Below are 22,310 nucleotides of genomic sequence, written 5' to 3' on the forward strand. Positions count from 1 at the left end.
GGCGCTGAGCGGTGGGAACATGCCATGCCAGACCTTGTTGTGAGGAATGGCCCCCTCTGTTATAAGAGGGTCATCCAGGAAGAAAGAACATAAGATGGCCCATTGAGGCACTGATTTGGAAATTGGAAACTGCCTGGCCGACCATGAGGCCAGATGAGTAGCAGAGGAGGTAGGAAAGGAGGAATTATGCTTAATACCAGACGGTAAAATCCAAACTGTAAGTACAGATCAGGAGCCAAACTATTCTAAAGAAAACGTAAAGCTAATTCAGGACATGAATGATAAAATAAATAAGTGGACTTATTTGAGGGATGGTCGTATAGTGGTACCATCCAATTTAATATGGACCACAGCCCTAACAGAACATAATAAGACACATTGGGGAGCTGATAATTTATATAAAAGTCTAAATCAGAAATTGATAGGGCAAAACTTGTATACTGTAATAAAACAGGTGACTCAGCAATGCGAAATGTGTTTGAAAATTAGCCAGGGCAACAGTGGCAAGTTGATTTTTCCAAACTCCCAAGAAAAGGGGGGTACCGATATTTATTAAATGAATGGACACCCCAATGTATCATACAGTATTATGGACCTGCAACTTGGAATCCTAACGAACTCATTAGCGGTGCTCGAGAACCTATCTACAATCTGAATCGTATCATTCGTCTACAGGCTGTCTTGGAAATTATTACTAATCAATCAGCTAAAGCTCTTGACTTATTGACAGATCAAGCAACTCAAATACAAAATGCAGTTTATTAACACAGGATGGTTCTCGATTACCTGCTAGCCAAAGAAGGAGGTGTTTGTGGTAAATTAAATGTTTCCAATTGTTGTTTGAAAATTGATGACAATGGTGAGGTAGTTAAACAAATCACATCTGAGATACGGTAGTTAGCCCTGTTAGTTAGTTCCTGTCCAAACTTGAAAAGACTGGAACATTGACTTGTTTTCCTGACTTCCCGGGAGCCCCTGGGTAAAACTAATCCTATTTTATTTGTTATGTGGATTAGCCACCTTATTTTTTTTGCCATGTGCTGTTCCATGTCTTATAAGATTAATTCAGCATGTTACAACTAACATGCAATTTGCTACTATGGTTTCACCCAATGGCATTAAACAAATTCGAGTAGTACGCCAAAATGTACAGTCGACAATACAGATTATATAGTTAACTCAATAACAATTTAATAGCAAACAAGAATTTGGAAATAATTAACTATTAACAATTCATATAACAATGTAGGCTGATTAAAAATAGAAATAGGATAGCAAAGAAAGAAACTGCCAGAAAAGCATAGACGAGGATATGGCAATACCTTTTATACTTTTCCACCTCCGCCATAAGTTCTTGACATGTGACAGCAGAAAAACGCACCCTCTGCCTAAACAACACAGGGGAAAAAAAAAAAAAAAAGGTTTTGATCCCCTTTATAATGAACCATATAGGTTAAACGTTTTGAGAACACTCACCTTACAGAATGTTCAGAGGGGGAAATGTGCACTCTAGACCCTTCTTCCCTGGCAGGTGACGCGGCGGTCTGGTGGTGAGAAAACATTACATTGAAAGCAGGGACCTGTTGTTTGACCATAGTGCCATAAATGTTACCCTTAACAGACTTACCAGAGTGGTAAGCTCGGGCAATGGGTCCGGGACTTCATCTGGACACTCAGCAGCCATCTTTTACCACACGAATGATCCATGTATACCTTTGAACATGCACATGCACAATTTTAAACTCCACAGAATGTATTGGAAAAATCTGTAAAGATCGCACATGCAAAATCCTTATAGTCTAGTCATGATAGTGACGCATGTCAAAAAGGAATGTGTTAAGAAACTATAATATTTGATTTTTGCTGTAAGTATTGTTTTAAGGGTTTTTTTATAGGTTACCCAACCCTTTTGATTAATTTGAAAACCGTGTGTTAGGCACCCAATAAATTTGATGAACTACTCAACAGCCAGTAAACAACAAATAACAATTTATTAACAAACATGAACTAGAAATTGGATAACGGAATAACAATCCAGCAAAGTCTCATGTAATGCAAAAAACAGACTTCTTCACTCGTGAATCCAGCACAGTCCTGAATAATGTCGGGGTGGTAACTTCTTCGGTTCCCTCCATGATAGTCCATGCCTGGTCCTTAGTATTTTTCTCCAGGAGGTGACAAAAATGAACAGAAACGAATAACAGGTCACATGGTAACTTTGCTGGAAATTAACATTTTTCCTTTGCTTATATAGCGGTCTCTCGCACTTCGCTTTGTTACTCCATGAGTTCCACTACTCAGGACAAATTGCGAGGAGGAGATTGCACTCTTCTATACTAATAACTAATGAAAGAAGGGGTCTGTTTCTCTTTCTCTAACAAGGGACCTGTTTATAAGTTATCTAGAAGGAGCGACTAAAAGAAACAAGAATAAGAAACAGTTGACAAGGACATAAAGTAGCTCAGACCGATAAGAACACTGCAAACTTGCAAGACCATCACATTCCAGGCAAAGGGTGAGAAGTACACCATGAGGAAGACCTACGGCCTTCCTCCCAAAGACCACTGCCCACATGCTGTCCAGGAGACCCCTGCCCACAATTCTTGAAAGAATTTGTGCAAGCGAGGACTGATAAGCTAATTAACATACGAAGTGAGAGTAGGCGGGTCTAGGTAGTGAATATGTATAGGCGTTAATTGAATATTTGTTGTTTTATTGTATGATTATGAGATAGTTCGTCACTTTGGGTGTGCATGACTTTGGTGGAGCGACCCCCCCATGCACCCAGCGCTGTCGAATAAAGATAACCTCCGCTCACTCGAATATTGGTGACTGATTCTTTAAATCACAACCACTCACACAGCAAGCCCATCAAGTGCCAAGGCACAGCAGCTACCAGCGCTTGTACTAGACAATTCTGAAACACACTGGGGTACACCTACGTTATTTTTTTCCCACTGCAGGTTACGTAAAATCCAATTATGCACAAAGTCTGATTACAAACATGCTACAAAAGCAATTAAAAAAGAAGATTCACAATAAAACAATATCCAATACATAAATAGCAATGAGGAAAACGGAAAGCATGTAACACTTGGTTCTTAGAGGAATCACCTCTAGAACCTGTGGTGAACACCCCATGAAAGGCAAATATATAATATATAAACCTTAAAAAGTTTTAATAGGCAAAAGAAGTCCCAAATTTAACGTAAATTTCCAGAACCACTAGCAGCCTTTCCTGTCCTGAGAAGATTTTGTTTTTCTGTTACTCTGTATAAGCTACTAACAGCATGCTGAGACCTGCATTTGTATTATAAAGCATACGCTGAAAGGAATATAGTGTCAGGTACTCAACATTATAGAAACAGCTGTCACCATTTAACATCTAGATTTCAAACCTGAAAATTGATCACCAATGCAGGAAATCCATTCTCACTCACTCTCCATCCCTAAGCCAAGAAGCTTCAAAGAAACCATTCTTAGTTCTCAGAATGCTTTTTAATTGATGCAAGAACTGGACAGAAATAATTAGCATTTTTTCAACATCTCACCACATATTCCAGTTTGGCTTTTGCTGTTCGTTATTTTTCAGGTGGCAGAGCAAGCTACCTTTTGTGAATTTTTGGAGAGTGACATGAACAAGAACAGTAGTAGAAGCTACATATGAAATAGTTTACCATGTTGAAGATGGAAAAAAAAAAAGTCACAAAAAGCAATGACACCAACACTAGATGGGCAGTATTACCTTTGCTCCTCCGCTCCTTAGCTCAGCAGCTTTCTTTAGAAAAAGAACTATTAAAGTTCAAATACTTTTTTTCTGATAAAAGATCAACCTATAGATACTGATGACATTTGTAAGAGCTTTCCATTTATCACTAGAACCCATTTATTTAAAAAACTTCTCTGAATATCAGCTGTATAACTGTACACAAACTCCTACTTACACATTTCACAATGAGTAGAACAAGTTCTTGTTACTGTCAGCTTTCTCTGAAAGCACATCTTTTTGAACTGCAAAGAGGGCTAATTGCTGGATAGTCACATATTGATGACAGAGGAGACTCCTGAGAGTAATCTGTATCTGATTAACAACTCCAACACCAGACACAGTTTAGTAGTATAACACAAAAGAAAGCCAAACACACTTTCTGAGATTTCCGTAACATTCTGAGCCTCCTCTTTCCAGCTTACTCCCCTTGCTGGTGTACAAGGCTACAGTTAAACAATGAAATTGTACATTAAACAATGACATTTTGAACATACTGTATCATCCAACACTCTGCAGACTGCAACTCGCTATGATTTGACACGATACCAACACATTACGGTAGTACTTGACAAATGTGCTCTTTAAATAGATGCCAATAGCCAGCCAGTGTCCTTGAAACTACACTTTGCAGCATACCTGCAGTTTCCTCATGAACATTAACTCCATGTGTTAGCACGAATGCAGTCATCTATTAAACTATCACCTTTATCAGTGCAAAACACTTGACACAGAGAGCAGCCTTTCAGTTTTGCTCTGTTTTATAAATATAAGCAAGCAGCACAGTTTTTTTCCACTGCAGTCATGCTAGGTATTCAACACACTCCGGTACCGGTCCTTGGCTCTATCCAGAGCGGTGTTTAGCATGTGCTCTGTGCCACCTGCGAGACTCGACTACGGGGGGTAGAAAAACCAGTCTTTTTTAAGTGTGAAGATGGAAGCTGGCACTGCTTTCACCCCAGCTCCCCTCTCAGCTCCTCCGCCCAGACACGCAGCCCGCCCCGCAGCGACCGCCTCAGGGAGCCGAGCCAGGCCCGGCCCCCAACAGCGCCACAGAAGCTGCGGCCTGGCCCAAAGGGACGAGCTCAGGCCCCCGCGCCAGGCAACGACCACAGACACTTAACAACCGCGGCGGCTAACGGGCGCCAGGCGACAGGGCGCCGCGGGCCTCACCCCGCCATTTCCCCTCCCCGGGGGCGGGGCCGGCGCTGACATGGCGGGGCCCGGGCAGTAACCCGGCCCCGGGTCACGTGGTGGACGCGCCGCGCGGCGCGCGCTTCCTCCCTCTCCTCCCCCTCCCCCCCCTCCCCCCCCCTCCTGTGGGTGGCGCGGGGCCGGGAGGCCTGCACGATCCCAGGGTGCTGTGCGCGGCGTGGGCTCCGCCATCCCGCTGGGAGAGACGGTCTGTGCCGGGGCCCTGCCAGCGAGACGCCGCACCGAGAGCGCGAGGGAGAGGGGAGAGCGCGAGCCCCGCCGCCGCCGAACGGCCATGTCCGCGCGCAGCCCCTGAGCGGGACCGAGCTGCCCCTCCTCCCCCTCCCCTCCCCCGCGCGGGCGTCCGCCCGCCCGCCCTCATCAGCCGCCGCCGCCGCCAACATGGAGGCCGTGAACGCCTTCAACCAGGAGGTGGGAGCCGGGGAGCGCGGGGGAGGGGAGCGCGGGCCGGGGGGCCGCGGCGGGGCTGGGGGGGTCACGGTGGCCGCCATCGCTCCCCCCCACCCAGCGCTCGGCTTCCGGCTGCGGGCCGCGCGGGCCCGGTGCTGCGCCGCCAGCGGCCTGCGCCGGGGAGGGCCCGGGCAGCGCTCGGCCTGGCTCGGGCCGGGGCCTCCCGCCGGCCCCAGTGGCGGGCGGGGGAGGAGATCGGGTCTCTTGAGTAAAATGGAGGCCAGCGGGGTCAGGCCCGCCGCGGCGGGTGCGGCGGCCGGTAGCGTTCCCAGGGCGACGCCGCAGCCCGGCTTCCCGCACGGGCCGGGGGGCAGAGGCAGCGCTGAGGGACCCGCGGGCCCTCCCGGTGTGCTCCCTCCCCCCCGATTTCCTTCTCGCCCCGCTGAAGAGCGCCCCAGCCGGGGTCCCCGTCGCAAGGCGTTCCCGTTGCGTGCGGGTCGTTAAGGCGGGGGAAGCCGCGTTTCAGGGCGCGAGGCACTTTCATATTTCCTCGCAGCGGTTTGGCGAGAGAGCTGCCATGTGAACGGGCAGCACGTAGGGTAGGCTGGAGGTGGAATACCGGGAGGGGAAATTGCGAGGGGACTTGGCTCTTGTGTGGAAACGACGCGTGGGGACGGGACTAAGGGATCGACCCCAGCACTGGGGACACGGGAGGTAGATTGGAAAGCGTAAGGCTTTCAGCTTCCTTTCATGGTGCATGGGAGCTCCCTGTCCTCTTTTGATAATTTTTTTATTATCATTATTCCTTAGTCAGCTAATCGGAATTGGAAACAAAATGGATTGCGATTGGTTTTTTCATAGTATAGCACAAAATACTCTAACCTCTACTTTATAAAGTGTTTGACACGTAACTTAAAAGGATTCTTAGATTAGGTGATGTTTCCGCCTCAGTTTGACAATTTGACTTTTGCAGGTCCTGTACGGACTACAGAATGTGCGTATTCACCTTGCAGATAATCAGTTAAAGCTAAGGCAGAACCTATTCCAGAATGTTTAATGCGTTTTGAAGGTTAGGTTGCTGTGCGTGCTTGCTGAACAGAAACAGGAAAAATGGCAGGCTACTCTCATGTGATGAAGTCATGCTGTGTAAAGTTCACTCTCTGCAACTGCTTGTCATATACACATGCACAACCGAAAAATCGGCTCATCCTTAACAAAATTATATAAGTACAAAGCGAAAAGTAGATAGCATATGCCTCCTGTTAATGGTTTTATTATTTGTTTGCCCATGTTATGGGTGTATTGTGCTGTTTCCAGTACACCCATGCTATGTGTGTATTGTGCTGTGGTATGGAAGGGTACAAGGCAATCTTGCCAAATGCATTAAAATAGAATTGCACGCATGCGGGATTGTCAATTTTCATGTAAACAGAGAACAGAAATATTTTTACCTGACCAAATATAAACAGAAGTTTTAGCAGGTGATTACGTTCATGTCATTCATTTCAACATGGTGCTACCTGATAAAACTTAGTGTTTCTCAAACAATAAAACCCACTTCTGCTGCTGTTCCGGTGGTGAAAGTATATATGATTTTAGAGTCAAAGCAGTGTTTCATGGTATTCTGTGACTAATCCCTGCTTTAGAAATGGGCATGTTTTATTTCATGTATTTTCATCTCAGATGTAGTAGAAGTATGTTACTTTTCTTCAATACAATCAGAAATAATGAGTGAAATTCTGATGGCTGGCAGCTGAGAGGTAGTAAACCACTGGATTTTATTTGGACATCAGTTATGGGGAAGAAAAACTATACTTGCTAAAATGCCCGTTCTGCAATCATTTGTATGTATGACTGGTTGCAGATGACTACCTATTTGTAAAGCTAGCATGTTAATAGATTCAAGGTTTGTGTAATTACTGTCCTGTTCTCAGAAGATGTGTTTATGATACTAGCTAAGAACATAAAGTCCAGATCTTAAACTGTTCTCTTAGCTTTCCAGCATGTGTTGCCTGAAGCTGTGCATGCAAAGCAATACATACTGAAATAAAGTGTGAGGAGGGTAAGATTTACAGTCAGATATTGTTCCATTTCTGGGCTCAGTGAAAGCAGAGAAAGTGAAAGAACTGTTTTACAAAAGCTCGCAACGTTCTTCACAGAATGGTGGGAATAGCGCACGCTAGTGAGTGTGTGAGAACTCATTTTGTCTGGAAGACGTCTTACAATGTGTAGACGTTGTGAGGACTACAGAAGTACCAGTCTCTGTTCAGTGAATATGTGATTATTTTATTGAGAATGGAATAGCTTCAACAGTGAAGACCGGGGCATCTACAGAATATACTGTAGGTCAAGAATTCCTGAACTTGCTGGCTGTACAATACCACTGTAGACAGAGAATTGTGGTTTTACAATAGCAAATTAATCTGCAGTAGGCACAAGTTTTGTGCTGGACTTCCCATGTATGTTAGAGGTGATGTGCTTCTGGCTTTACTGTCTCTTATGTGGAGGTGGCAGCTGTCAGCTTTTTGCCAGTCTACATGTGCTGCTTCAAGTGATGGGATGGTTTGGGATTTTTTAGGGTGGGTTTGGTGATTACAGCAATTTCTTGCATGGTGGGAGGTCCGAGTTCCAATCATGGCTGTAAATTAGGCATTTTCTAAGCTATTAGGTTAGTATATGTCGTCTTCTCAGACCAAGAGCTTGGGGAGGAAGAGAAGAACGTCAGCAACACTTGGATTTATGGAATTTGAACTGTTTTGTTTTGGTTGAATCTGTTCATCCACTCCAGTAGAAACCATTAGTAGTTTTGTGTGACTTAGGTTCCAATTCTACTCGGAAGTTCAGTTTCTGCCCTTTGGGTTATAGGCTTCTGACAGTATGTATGATTATGTTGCAGTGAAATAACAAGTTTCTGCCTGTCAGCTAATTGTGATAAGTACATGGTCCTAGCTGCCCATGTGAATTGTGAGGTAAAACTTAGAGAGGTTTGAGCTAGCATTACACTTAGTAATTGTGGCAAGCTGGGAGAGAACACTTAGAGTCAATTAGTTTGGCTCTGGCAATGGGTGGTAACTTACACGGCTTGCGTAATTTGATCGTGTTTGATTGTGTTGCCCATTGCTGTAGTCCTGTTCTTTGTACCTATATTTTGAATGCAAGTTTACCAGTAAGTGTACCTCTTAAAAAGTCTCATTTTCCTACAGGAGCAAGCACATTTTTTGTGTTGACCAAACATGTACAGCTGGATAAAAATAAAGCAGCAAACTCTAGGCAGATATTACCAACCAAATAATTGGAATTTGACAGTTATGTAGTGTAGTATATTTTCCCTGAGGAAATTAGTTCAAACTGTATCCTGGAAGAATGAGTTAGAATTCATGTACTGTTAGGTGTATATGTTGTGTTAAATTAATAGTAAAGTGTAAGTAAATCACAAAAGATAGCCTGGTAATGGTGCAAAACCTTGTTACCTTTTAAGAAAACAAGTAAACATTTTCCTAAAAAAACCCTCCAAACTCCAAAACCATGGTTTATAAAGGTTTTAATCCTTTTCATATTTTAATTTAGGGGATATGTGTTTTCTGTAATCTGAAGAAGTTGAGGGATAGTTTACTGGTTATAGAAGTTAGAAAGAGAGATTTATTCACGGTCTTGCTGCTGGAAGTAGAATAAAGTCAAATTTCCTATTTTGTAATCTTATATTTGTATTGAGTAATGCAGTATATTCACCTAATTGTGTGTCTCACGTTGGTAATAGTTAATCTGTACCACTGAAACAATTGATATCCCACTTGAGCATGCCTAGATCACAAAGAGGGTAGATATTTTGTGGGCTGTTTATTTAAAGTTAGAACTGCAGTTTTCTTCTTTACTATTTATCCATATTCAGTGAACTGAGCAGTTGCATTTTGGTCTGGTATAGCTATCTTATGCTGATGGTAAGACTTCATTTTACATGTTCTACTACAATCTGTTGCTCCCTGTTCTTCCCCTCCCCTCTCCAGGTTCTATAAATAGAGTTTAGCAGGATATCCTTCACAGTGGCTCTTGAGTGGTTACTGGAACTCATGAATCCCAGTTTGATTCCCTCTGTTGTACGGCAAAGCAGCAAGGACCTGACTACCAGTATCTGTGGTTGGAGGAAAGATTAACGTAGTCTTTTGTGAATTTTGGCACCCTTTGTCTCTTTAAGAAAACAGTGAAAACTGCTACCTGTTGTAGCTGCCTAAAAATATGCCTGTTTTCCAGTAGGTGCAAAAGGATGTATTTCTAAGTTAGTGCTGCCTCCCAGATGTCCTCGGAGAGTGCTTAAGCAGCAGTTCAAGTGCTATTTGGATGGGGCAGAGGGAGAGAAAGATAGGGGAGTGCTGCTAGAGTTTTAGAGTGAGTTCAGTCCCTTTCCTTAAACTGTGAGACCCAGACCAAAATGATGTCTGAAGTAGTGTGCAGCTCTTTTGGGATGGAAATTGCTTTGTTGCTTTTATGACTGTATCATGGTAATTGAAGGGTCTTCTTCGCTGTGATGAAAGAGCTGTGTCTTGCTTCTGGACTGAACTGTTTCCAGGAATACTGAAAGCTGTGGCATTCATGGTAAGAGAAGAAATGTGATGAACAGCTTTCCAGGAGACATGCTGGACTTCTGAGCACAGCACTGATCCTAAGAGGCAGTTAAATTTCAAAAATACTTGTGTAGAAAATAAAATTCTGTTCTGTGTACTTTTATGATGTTATTTTCATATGAGTGTCTTTTGTAAAGATGTTTCTTCCCAGTGATTCAGAATTTGTGAATGGTCTTTCTAGGCCACAGAAGTAGCTTAGCTGATGAGGTACTATTTAGCTTCATTGCCTGGGGTTCATATCTGGTCTAGTTTAAATCTCACTTTATTTTTCGAAGAATGTAGCCTGATGGCCATGAATTCTGTGGTGATCTTTTACCTTCTGCAGCACCTAATACTTGATATGCTGGAGAGGTGATGGTCAAGCATTTAAAACTTACATTGATCCTCTGAGACATAGCTTAACAGAAGTTTAGCAGACACCATTATCTTTTTCCTTTTCTTAGTAGCTCAAGGAGGAGTGGGGACCTGAAGGGGAAAGGAACCAATTAATTATATAGAGGAAGGAAAATGTATGTAGCTGACAAATCTTTGGACCCGTGTGTATTATTTAAAACATCTACCTTTTAAAGATCTGAACATGCATTAATAGCAGTGGTGTTTTGATAACAGAATAGTATGGTATCTGTGCTTGTTAGTATGCCTTCCATCATCCTTTTTTTTTTTCTGTAGGCACATGAACAAATAGCTGCAATTAATTGCCTCTAAGTGACTTGTAGGGTGATTTCTAAATGCATAAATAAAATACATTACAAAAAAATTATGAATGAATGTACAGAGTACTGACCGTGTCATATGTGTATACAGAGCCTGCTTAGGGGAATGTTCTTGGACACCTAAGACTTGAAATTGTTGAGGGCATGTTAGACTTCTCTGTGAAAACTGGAGAAAGGAAAAATTGAACGAGAGTATTGTTAACAGTGACCTGAGTGCTCAATATCCGCTAATCACTAAACACTGTGTTTCTTTCAGTAGATCATGCTTCTATCTGTGCTGCTTTTCTGTGGCTTTTATTTAGTAAGTATATAAAATGGAGTTGTAGCTCTTTATTTGTAAATAGAGGCTTTTTTATGGCAGAGGAACTTAAGCAAGCGAGCAAAGCCAGGGATGTCAGTTCAAGTCTCAGAAGGTATTTTTAACTTCTTACTATGTTATCTCATGCTTAAAACAGATGAATAGACTTAAGATCATACACCAGGCTTGAGACACCCAAAGGATATCAGCCTGGTCTTTTTCCTTCTGTGCCAATGGGATAAGTCTCACTGGATGACACTGTCACTTTTTTCTTAGTAGTTTCAGGTTTGGAAAGTGTATGATCTGCCTTTTTCTCTGACCATGTGTCTTAGTTTTTTCCCTTGGCACTCTTGTTTCTTCTCTGCTGGCATGCACACATCACTGTCTGGTTTTGCTTTTCTTGTAATGAATTCAGTCATGAAGTGAAGCTGATAGTATTCCTACAATTCAGCTTGCTCTTATTCTGAAGATATGCAGTGCCCAGACATGCTTTCTTTTTAGGATTCTGAGGTAAGGCTGTGGGTAAATTTGAAAAGTGGTTCTCCCCTTTGCTTCAGAAACCCATAGTTGTAGGTTTCTGTTTAAAATAGACCCTGAAAGGGCATTAATTGTAGGATGACAGAAATTAATAATTTGCTGCTTCAAAGACTGAAAACTAAAGGCTGTCATCCTGTTCCTTCTCCCATTTCCCACCTCTCTTAGTACACCTCACTCTGGGCTTGTGAACTGGAGCAGGTTCTAAAGTTTGAGTTGGAAGGCTGTCTTGGTTCACTCCAGCCACATGTTTTCTATAGTACTTCTGTACTTGATATCAAATTTTAATTTGGGGGTGGTTACTAGCATGCTCTTCAAATGGCAGGCAATATGGTTAGTCTCCCTTTTGCTATCTGCTGTGGTTTAATGAGTGGCTCATCTTTGTTATTTAATTGCATTTATTAGCCTGAAATTGAGCATGTGAATTTTCTGCCTTTGAGATTCTTGGCTTTGTAGATACTTTGTCCTGTACATCTGTACTGTTGTGGAAAGTACACAGAAATAGTCTTGAATCAGTATTTTGTATTGTCTTGCGTTTAATAGGCTTTTTAATACCACCACTTTTTTGTAGTACGTGGATTGATACAAAGCAACAAAGAAATGATTCCTTGTCAGAACATGTGCAGCTACAGTGCACAGATTTTCAAATACAGGGAGGGAGGGAGGTTCCAGAAATGTTTGGAAATTTTTAATTGAAATGGTATCCTAAGCTAGGGCTTGTGTAAAACAACGGGGTTTTTTTAATACTACTTTCAACAGGCGAGACTATTATAACTGAAATAGGAAAGTTTTTCTTACAACCTTTTGCCTTAATGATTTTGATGATGTTTTGTGGCTGTGTCTTTCTACAAGTTTTTCTGCATTAGGTTTTCCTTGTGTGTAAAAGAGTCCATGCAGACAGCAGAAGAATTCTTAAAACTATTGAAATTATCAAAACTGAATAAAGTCCTGAATAGTCCTTGGATTAATTATTATTAGTTTCACTTCGTTTCTTTTCCCCTGGTGTCTCTTGCCCTATGTGAACAGGATACCCTGGGTGGTTTTCATTGCCAAATGAGTGGATTTGGGGCAGCAGGTAGTAGAAGTTGAGGCAGAGCTAAACTGCTTTTTTCTTCAGGCAGTGGTGTTACTATATGGGAAAGTAAGGTAAGAAACAACCAGGGGCTGGTTTGTGATGAGTTTTTTTTCCTCCAGCACCAAGTTATGGTCAGTAAAAACAGCAAGTCATTTCTATCAGGTCAAGTTTTACAGGGCAGAGCATTCCAGGGACTGGCTCCTGTTGTGAGGCGGTACACTGGAAACACTCTCAAGCTGCAAATTATCATTGCCTTTGTTACGTTCATCACATTTCTTTTATTTTTCAAAAGAAAGTATAAATTTTTGTCTAGGTTGTTTCTTGAGCTGATCATGGTGGCCTTTGGGGGAATTAGATGTATTACTGGAAGGATGGTCCTCTGAAAGTAGGTTTGGCGTTTGGTTTTTTTATATGTTGGTTTGGGAAATGGGTATGAAAGAAGACCCAAGTCTGATTGAACATATTATATTACATATGCAAATATAAAGTACATGGTGTCTTACTGAACAGTTTCCCCTTCTAACAGTTAAAATCCATGAGGAGCTAGTATGGTTGTTAAATTTTAGATTTACCCATCTTTAAAACATGGTTTGGACACATGTAACTATGATACTGAAAATTAATTAAAAATCGGCTTTAAAATAGTCATTTGGTATTCTAAAATCATAAGAAAATTTAAAAAGGCAACAAGGCTTTGATGCGCTATTCCAAGAGATAGTGATGGGGGTGTGTGTGAAGAGAGGACAGAATACATATATATACGCACACATATATATACATACGTATGTGTGTGTGTGTGAATATACTTTCATGTATAAAAATATTTGGTACTTGATTTGATGCATGTTGCAGATGTAGTTCATCCTGAACTGGAAATATCTATGTGTACTGACCTCATTGCTTTTACTATGTTTTTGTCACTGTTGCCCAGAGTGCTGTCTGTAACAGCAAAGGAACAATTTACAGTGATCTGCTCAGTCCTGTTGTTCCAAAGCTCTTGTTTATTCCTGCTCTATTAGCCCAAGTTTCAACCTTTCATGTTCATTAATTAATGACTTCTCTAACCTAGCATATTCTTTATTGCATCCTCCCTGGCTACTTCAGTGCAATCTAGCTGATTTCCCTTTTCCCTGCCCTCTGGCAGTTTCTCCTTGTATTTTTCCCCCCTTTCTCCCCTGTTGCAACGTCATACCTGGGATACCTTTCAAGGCACTTCTTTTTATTTTTTGCTGCCACTTGTTCATTGTCATTTTCTGTCCTGCTATGAGCTCTTCCACCTGGTTCTCTCCAGTTGTGTTCCTGAAATATAAATGCTGAAGTGCTGCATTCATGCTGTGTTCTTTGTTCTTGATATGTGGGACTGGCTGCTTTTTCTGGAGGACCAGTTGCTTCTTGGTGTGTAAAGGAAAGGATATGGAGTGCTTGTCTTACTGTTGTTGGCTCCTTTATTCCTTCTGTGCTTCATTTGTTAAGCTTCCTGGTGGTTTGTTTGTGGGTGTTGGGTTTTGGAATTTTATTTTTTGTGTGTCTTTCATTACCTGTTAAAACAGATTTTCCTGAGTTTTAATAATAGCAATGACTTTATTCATCAAGAGTCTTTGCACTTATTCTAAAGGAATGTAATTCAAAATTGAAATTAAGCTGTTTCAAAGAAAACAAGTCAACTCACAGGCACCCCTCTCCTTCTGTCTTTTATCGTGACAGTTTTTATTTGTCCATACTGTGATTTCTCAGCAAGCAGGGATGTTACCTGAAGTATGTCTTGCAGCTTGGATGACTTTAAAAATCAAATATTCTGGCCCTAGAACTTGCCTTTTATGGATATTAGCAATGGAAAGTCAATGGTCTTGACTTGATGTTGGTGTTGAAAAAGGTTACCACAGTCTCGGAAGGACGATTTTTCTTCTTTCAAATCTAGAACAAGAAATGAATCAAGAAAGTAAATACCTTCATGCCTGCTCTTTGTGTTTTATTAGTGTAAGGCTTTCCATTTTGTATTGCTGAAAGTCTTGTTATCACTTTACGTGCCTTTAAATATCTGACCAATTTTTTTTTTATCTTACGTATTGTTTTTTTCCTTAACTGAGACAGTGGATAAATCTAAGTTGGTCACTTCACAAGTATCTTGGAGCTTTAAATTAACAACAAAATATATATATAAATTTTTAAATTACATCTTACTTTCCATTACACTGTCAAATTAAGATAATTTTATTGTCTTATTTTGCTTTGTGACAAATTTATTACATTTTTTGCTAGTATTCAAAGGCTCTATTTTTTATGTAATTGTGAAGAGAGGAAAAGCAAATTATGTAATGCAAACCCATTTTTCTATGATTTGTGGGGAATGTTCCAAGGGTAAAAATGATGAATGATGTGTATGAAGGAAATGTTGAAGATCTCTGTGCTTTTTTGCGTTGTACAAATCATGACAATATAATGATTCTACATTTAGTAAGCCACAGCTTAAATAAGAAATAAAGTTTATTGGAAGAATAGACAGTAATAAGTAATGAAGGAGAGCACCTCACCATTAGCTGTGATATAGAAGGAAGAATTAAAAGGTAGTTCTGGGGTGTCCTGGCTTCTCTTTCTGCTTGGAAGATGGGAAGGAAGATTGTAGAGGAGAGAATGATCCTGACAAACCAGTGTGGATTACGCTTCCAGGTCTAGTGACTAGTAGAACAGAAGTGTGCACAGTATACCGTAAAAATCTAGTGTAGCATACAATAGTTTTTGCAACTGGTTATTTTATGATGTGGAATTACAACAGCAGCTTATGGAGTATATAGAATGTGCTGTAGATCTAGAGTAGGCAGAGTGGTCTGGAAGTGGTGAAATGCGCATTGCATTTTGGTGTCTTCTGTTCATGAAGATAATCATGCATGCTTATGAGTGCCAGACTGTAGGGCTGTTATTTAAAAACAAACTTCCCCAAATCCCTTATTTCCCCATTTTCTTAAAATCCTCTACAGAAGGCAAAATACCGTAAGAATGTCGCAGCTGTTCAGGTGGTGCTGGGGTCCTGAGGAAGACTTACCCCCCTTCCCTCATCTTTCTGTGTTCAGCTCTTTGTGGATTTTTCATCAGCTCTGACAGTTCTGTGTGCACATTTTAGTTTATCTCAGTTTCTGAAATGTGAAACTAACACTTTTCAGAGTTAGGGTCAATACTGGAAGACAGAGTGGCGTCTTTTCTGAATGCCTAGGTTCAAGACTTTTTGAAAGTGGTTTGTAATAAATTTCCTCACACAAGATGTAAGTCATGGTGATGATGCTATTTGTGAGAATGAAGTTTGGGGTTGGGTTTGTTGGGTTTTTTTTGCGTAGTGTCACACTTCCAGATTTGAAGAGCTGAACATCCTACCTGTATCCTACATGTTTTGAAGATAGAATATACTTTCTGTGAATTCAGACTTAAAAAAAAAAATAAAATAATGAAATCTAGTACTGCAGAATCCCTTTTTGTGCTTAATGGTCTTAATAGCACTCTTAACTTCTGGTGTGATTAAAACTCTTTGAAATAGTGTGTCTGTGCTATGTTTATAGAAATGAGATCAGAATTATTCTGTAAGTCAGAGTCACAGAATGCTTCAAACTACCATCTGTAAAGACTGGTAACTTCTAAAAACTTTGTCTTTGGGGATTTCACTTTTCCACTGAGTGACATTAATATGGAGAATAGTGCAGAGGATTCTTCAAAACAGTGCAGTTATTTTGATAATAACGTGGTGTCCTCATAGCAAACTAAATGAGGAGCATCTCCAATAAAGACCTTTGCTGTGCCTATATATAGCAGGGTAATTTCAAACCTTTGTATTGATTTGGTCATCTTGATGCATGAAATTTTAAGATTATAGGATTGTGTCAGTCTAGCCATCTGTAGGACCATCCTAATATTTCTGTTTGGTAAGCAGATACACACACTAATTTAAATCAAGCTGCAGTTATTTCTGTTTTATATTGTTTTTGCAAAATAGCAAGTTCCCATACCGTAAGTTAGCAGTGCCTGTAACCATGGGTTAGCAGGTACTGATTTTTAGAACCAAAAAAACCTTTGAGAGCAGCCTTATGTAAATTTTGTACATCAGTGAGTATGGGTTAGTTCATAAGAAAGATAGATTTGAACATTGCCTAGAAAGATCTGCCTGTTAGTCTCAAGGACCTGCCAGCATTGTGGCAATACATCGTATGCAATGTCAGTAATCAGTTGGTTGTCTGAAATGTTGTCTTTTTGGTTAACTGCTTAGACTTCAGAATACATTTTTAATATTTGTTTTCCCTGTTTAGCTCTTTTCACTGATGGAGATGAAACCTCCTATTTCCCGAGCAAAAATGATTCTTATCACAAAAGCTGCCATTAAAGCTATTAAGGTAAAGTACAAAGGAACAAACATGAAACTGTAACAGTAGCAATGTTTTATTATTTTAGTTCTAAGTAAATGCATCTCTGGATTTCCCAGTCTTAGCTTCATGGATGTTTAATTCTAGGTGGTGTTAAGAATGTTATCTAGAAACCAGTGGGTGGTGAATATCACGTCTTGGTTTTAGACTAGTTGTATAATGACAGCTTGATTTTTTTGAATCATTGCTTTTTAATGCTACACCCACTAGGGTGTTGTGATTTCTGTGTAATAAAATTTTAAATGTTGCAGGATGCAACTGTACCTTAGCATATTAAAACATAACAGAGTTCCTTAGAGAGTAAATCCAGAAAGCTCTCATTAATACTCTAGATGTAGTATGTCTTTTACACATTGACACACTCCTGATAGAAAGCATGGCTTATCTGTTCCCCCCATGAAATCTTTTTCTCCGTGTTTGATTAACTTAGCTTGATAACATACTTCTATTTAGAATGTGACTCTTTCCTAAATGGTAGTAAGCACAAAGAGTTAAAATGATGTGCCACTGTTGAGTAATGATTAATTAATTTATGTATTTATTTTCCAGCTCTACAAGCATGTTGTCCAGATTGTAGAGAAGTTCATCAAAAAGGTAAAAAACTATCTACTGATAAAGATACTGTCTGCATCTGTTTCTAGATATTACCAATAATGCTAGTAAATAACTAGAAAGGCTTCTGTATATAGGGATTGAGGGACAAAGTTCTGTTTTGTTAGGAATTTATATATTTTGGTTTCTCTTTGTCTGTAGAATCTCATTTTAGTTATGAGGGTATTACATTATCCATTAGGAAGGGGAGGGGAAAAAAAAGTGACATTACCCTTTTCTCCTTTACCCAGCAACTGAGGAGGAAACTAAAAGTACTGAACTTCAAATTAATTTTCACTGACTAAGATAATACGTATTTTCAGACAGTTTTCATGCTTGCCTAGGCATGTAGAACAACAGGCTAGAATGTAATACTTGCTAAAACCATATCATGCTGCCTAAAGTAGGTTCCTCTGAGTGAACAGAAAGAATAATGTCTTTCATTCAGAGACTTCTGAAGAGAAGGACTTTGCATTAAATTCTGGAGAGTAGAGTTGGTGGAAGTAGTTTGGTGCGTTGAGTGTGAGGTAGGTTGATTGCAGAGTTACAACATCTCTACTGTAATGTAGTAGACCTGTTGCACTTGCATGTTGTCAGGCTAAAGGTACTTTAAAAGCAGCGATTGAGAAGATGAAGACTGTTTCAAGCTATCTAAGTATATTTACCTTGTCCCAAATGTGAAAGCATGTTTTTCTTCTTTCTTTTCCATTTCTATAAACAAAACAAAAGTAAAGCACTAAGAGAATTCCACATAAAACAAATTGGTTTTTTTCTACCCAGGTATATGTCTAAGGTGAATGCATATTATCTTGTTAGTATCACTGCATAACGGAAAATTATTTGTATGTTTTCAGTGCAAACCGGAATATAAAGTCCCTGGATTGTATGTTATTGACTCTATTGTTCGTCAGTCTCGTCACCAGTTTGGAACAGACAAAGATGTTTTTGGGCCAAGATTCTCTAAAAATATTACTGCCACATTCCAGTATTTGTATCTCTGTCCATCTGAAGACAAGGTACAACTATGATTTCTCAAGTGTTGTGAATTGATAACAGTGCTGACTTGGTGTTTCCACTTACATGAAAGCTAATATGGTGATTCTCTATGCCCATGGTAGTGAATGTTAATATATGAAATGGTTAAAACATGCTGAGCAGGATTATTGAAGGTGAGAATCAAATGAAAGTTCTAGTTAAAGTATTTGTTTTGCCTAATTTCAGCAGGGTTTTTTTTGCCTGTGCGAGACACTTTAACACTATGCCAGAACTGTCCTTGAGGCTCCTTCAGTCTAACTTACTATAGAAGGTGGTGTTTCCCACAAAAATGAAGTTTTATAGGAGAAGCTCTGGTGTGAAGATTCTGCTCTCAAATATTTTCTGTGAAAATCATCAAGTTGGTTTCTCCAATCTTTATAAATCCCATATTTCAGAATTTCATTGCTGCTCTCCATTTTCAAGACTGATTTAAGGCCTCAGTTTTTCTTAGTTTTGCTGTACTTGCTGATAGAATGGAGGCTCGGAAAGTGTCCCGAATTCATGATAGTTCAGGTTTCTACTAACAGAAGATGGTTTTCATGCCTTGTCAGAACAATTTCAAAAGATTCCCAAGATAAGTGTGTTCTAGAAGTTGCTAGTTGGTTTCCAAAAATTGCCTACTCACTCTTTTTCTTAATAGTAGTACTGTAAGGGCAAACCAGTCTTTTTCTAACTGACTTTTCCCCTAAATTTCTAAGCTTTTGAAAGGCTTTAATGTGCTGTAGTTTCCTAATGTGGAACATTCAGATCTTTAGACCTTGAGTTTGATATTCTGGAGCTTCTGGGTCAATATCCTGGTGAGATACAGCAGTACGTTCTTTCTGTCTTTGTGGTTACCATTTTGTTCATTTAAATGAATTAGACTATCTGTCTTTTGTATGGAACTACTGGAGGACCTCACTGCTAAAATAATTCAGATGCTTTCCACTAGGGGAATAGTACTGTTTATAACACGCTTGCTTTAATAAATTTCCAGTACCTAAACAAAAAACCTGATCTGCAGATACACAACAATTATGGCTGATATCCAAGGAAAATTATACTACTTTTTTTTTAACAGCCCTTTCTGTAATTTTAATGTGTGACTAAAAACAAGACTACTAAATTTACTCATTTTTTGGCCTTCATATTATTTTCAAGTATTTTTGAGAGATTGAGTACCCAAAGCCAAAAAAGCTGTTGTAAAGTTCACTTGTTTTTCAGACCAAAATCTTACTTAAAAATAGCCATTTCAGGTTTCTTTCTAATTGATCGTATTGTAGAAAACATTTTGTGAAATTCTTTAATCATTTAGTTTACAAAAGTATAGGTGGATTTGCATGGGTGTATTTAACTGAGTCACAGTAAGGCATTTTATTGTTGAAACAAGAAGTAACAGAATTGATTCATTCTTAGCAGCTGCAGTAGAAGTAAAAAGTACTTAAAATGTATGTGTTTGTGAGTCAGATGGCTAAGTATATAAAAAGGACAGGTATGTCAATATAACATGTATTCTGACTTCCACCAGCTCACATGCTTAACTGAAGCAGCACATATAGTTAGATATTATTGTTTAATACTGGCCTAAAGAAGGAAAGACTAATTTCCAGCTTGTTCCTGAAAGCTTCATTGTTCTTAATGTTAAAAAAAGAAGCCAGCTTAAAATAACAGCTGACAGTCAGAGGTTCTAATTTAATCATTCTGCAGTGTTTTTCACTTGCTTTCCTGGTCATTTGAATAATGATAGAGTTGGGTTTTCTGGTGTCAACATAGAATTGTTGGGTTAGTAGAAAAAAATTCAAGCAGTCAGTCTTCTATCTCAACTTTAAAGCTTTGTTCTGGTGTTTTATGGTCTATTGCCCCTTTCTTCATTAGGGTTTTCCAGCTCATCTTGATTTTCTCTGTCTCTTGTCACATTTGTTGTTTGTTTCATCCCTTTATGACCGTCCGTGAAGAAATGGTGGGGCTGATGTGACTTCCTCTGTTGTATATCAAGCCTAATCGCTTTCTATTAAAACAGACAGTAAAATAAGTTGGCAGTTTTTGTCTTTGCCACATAAAAGGTCTTGCTGACCTATGTGACAAGACAGGAGTTGTTAAGTAGGTATGCCTTATTATGTTGAATTCCTATACTGTTCAAACCTTTCCTCTCAACATAGAGAAGATAAATTTGGCGTCTGTGAATTAGGAGAGCTATATTTAGCATTGATGCTTCCTTTTGTTTCAACAGAGTAAAATAGTCCGTGTCCTGAACCTTTGGCAAAAAAACGGAGTATTTAAAATTGAAATAATTCAGCCTCTTCTGGATATGGCAGCAGGAACTAGTGCCACTGCACCAATGACAGAAAATGCTACTAATAATGAAGGTATGAATGACATTATAACATCTTTTAAAAGGGCAAGTGATGATAGCTTGTTTGCCTTCACATTGAAGTGCCTGCTATGAGTTGCAACAGTAGCATATTAATAAACTCAACTTTGTTGTCACTGTTCTGTGGAACAGCTGAATTAATTCTAAATAAATGTTGATACTGTACTTCGGAAATTACCAGAATGTGAACACTTATTTGGAAAATACCTGAAATTTATATTGTGTATGCATATGTGCACACTTCACTTACAGATGAATTCAAGGTCCCCTCTTAAAAAAAATTGTTTTCTTTTTTTCTTTTGGTCTGAAATATTTTTCTGTTGCTTCTCAATTTTATAATTCTGATGTATTTTTTTTTGATTGTTAGAGTCTGGATAAATAAAACATGATCTTACATGTTTTAGAGCTTCATGCTTCTTTGAATCAGCTTAGTACCTGGAAGCAACAGCTGTCAGTCTTTTTCACTGTGCAGTCCCAAAATATTTTAGTTGGTGTTCCAAATCAAAGTTCTTAAACAGTGAAATTATGCCTGGCAGTAGGCTTTTACATGGGCTTCTGGTTGAAAACCACTGACCTAAAGAGTGAAGTAATGATGGCCTGCCCACAAAATCTTCACTGACCTATTTTATGCCACATAAAAAGCTGGTAGTGAGGTTACTGAATTGTGGATGAGAATATACATACCACAATTTTGTTTTTCTCTGAAGGGTCTTCTTTTTTAGTTTGCACTCAGTATAGTCAGGCTCAGCTTTGGTAACCTCCTTATGTTAGAGCAGGACTGGCAAAAAATGTAATCGAGTGAGGGAGGTATGGTGACAAAAAAATAATGATGCACAGTTGCATGAATCAAATCATCCCCAGTGGTGTTTCAAAGCATATCTTATTGATGTGTTTTATAACCGTGGCAGGACAAGGGGAAGAAATGTCTTAGCATCTGAGCTTGGGTGCAGACTGGTGGCTATACCATTTCATTGTAATGCGGTTTTTCCATCTCTGTCTCATCACTAGTAGCTAACAGGTTGGCTGCCTTCTGCATAGAATTTCATGTACAGAATTACTGATTTCAGCAAGATTATTCAGATGCACTGGAGGGGATAATTTGGCCCTGAAATAAATATGCTAATGAATAATAATAAATACATTAATGCATTATGTGAACTAGAATCTGTTTAGCTCATAATGCTACAAAGTCTGTTTAGGCAAAAAGAGAGAAATGCAAATTTTCTCCCATAAGCAAGTAAATATCCTTCTGAATATATACAGGAAATAATTTGGGAGTTAATTTATATTTAAAAACAATCACGGTTTTTTTTGCAGTGTT

At 39.6% G+C, this 22,310-nt stretch overlaps 1 protein-coding gene and 1 long non-coding RNA gene across 4 annotated transcripts in view; one reads left to right on the forward strand and one right to left on the reverse strand.

Moving 5' to 3' along the window:
• Positions 1-1,974: 1,974 nt before the first annotated feature.
• On the reverse strand, positions 1,975-21,569 carry LOC121082999. Its single transcript, XR_005826208.1, has 3 exons — positions 21,560-21,569; positions 5,486-5,491; positions 1,975-2,336 (listed from the first exon to the last, which is right to left on the reverse strand). It is a non-coding gene; the product is annotated as an uncharacterized LOC121082999 (long non-coding RNA).
• The window catches only part of SCAF4 (SR-related CTD associated factor 4), a 48,240-nt gene continuing 31,025 nt past the window's right edge, over positions 5,096-22,310 (forward strand). For 2 of the 3 annotated variants that reach the window (XM_040582811.1, XM_040582813.1), the window contains exons 1-5: positions 5,097-5,392; positions 16,900-16,983; positions 17,563-17,607; positions 18,459-18,620; positions 20,849-20,984. In XM_040582811.1, coding sequence (XP_040438745.1) covers positions 5,363-5,392; positions 16,900-16,983; positions 17,563-17,607; positions 18,459-18,620; positions 20,849-20,984 — 457 coding nt within the window. In that variant the 5' untranslated portion in view covers positions 5,097-5,362. Of the gene's footprint in view, positions 5,393-16,899; positions 16,984-17,562; positions 17,608-18,458; positions 18,621-20,848; positions 20,985-22,310 lie in introns of all 3 variants that reach the window. The other variant, XM_040582812.1, reaches the window with a different exon arrangement.

The sequence above is a fragment of the Falco naumanni genome, chromosome 2 (genome assembly GCF_017639655.2).
Source record: "Falco naumanni isolate bFalNau1 chromosome 2, bFalNau1.pat, whole genome shotgun sequence".
NCBI classification, from domain to species: domain Eukaryota; kingdom Metazoa; phylum Chordata; class Aves; order Falconiformes; family Falconidae; genus Falco; species Falco naumanni.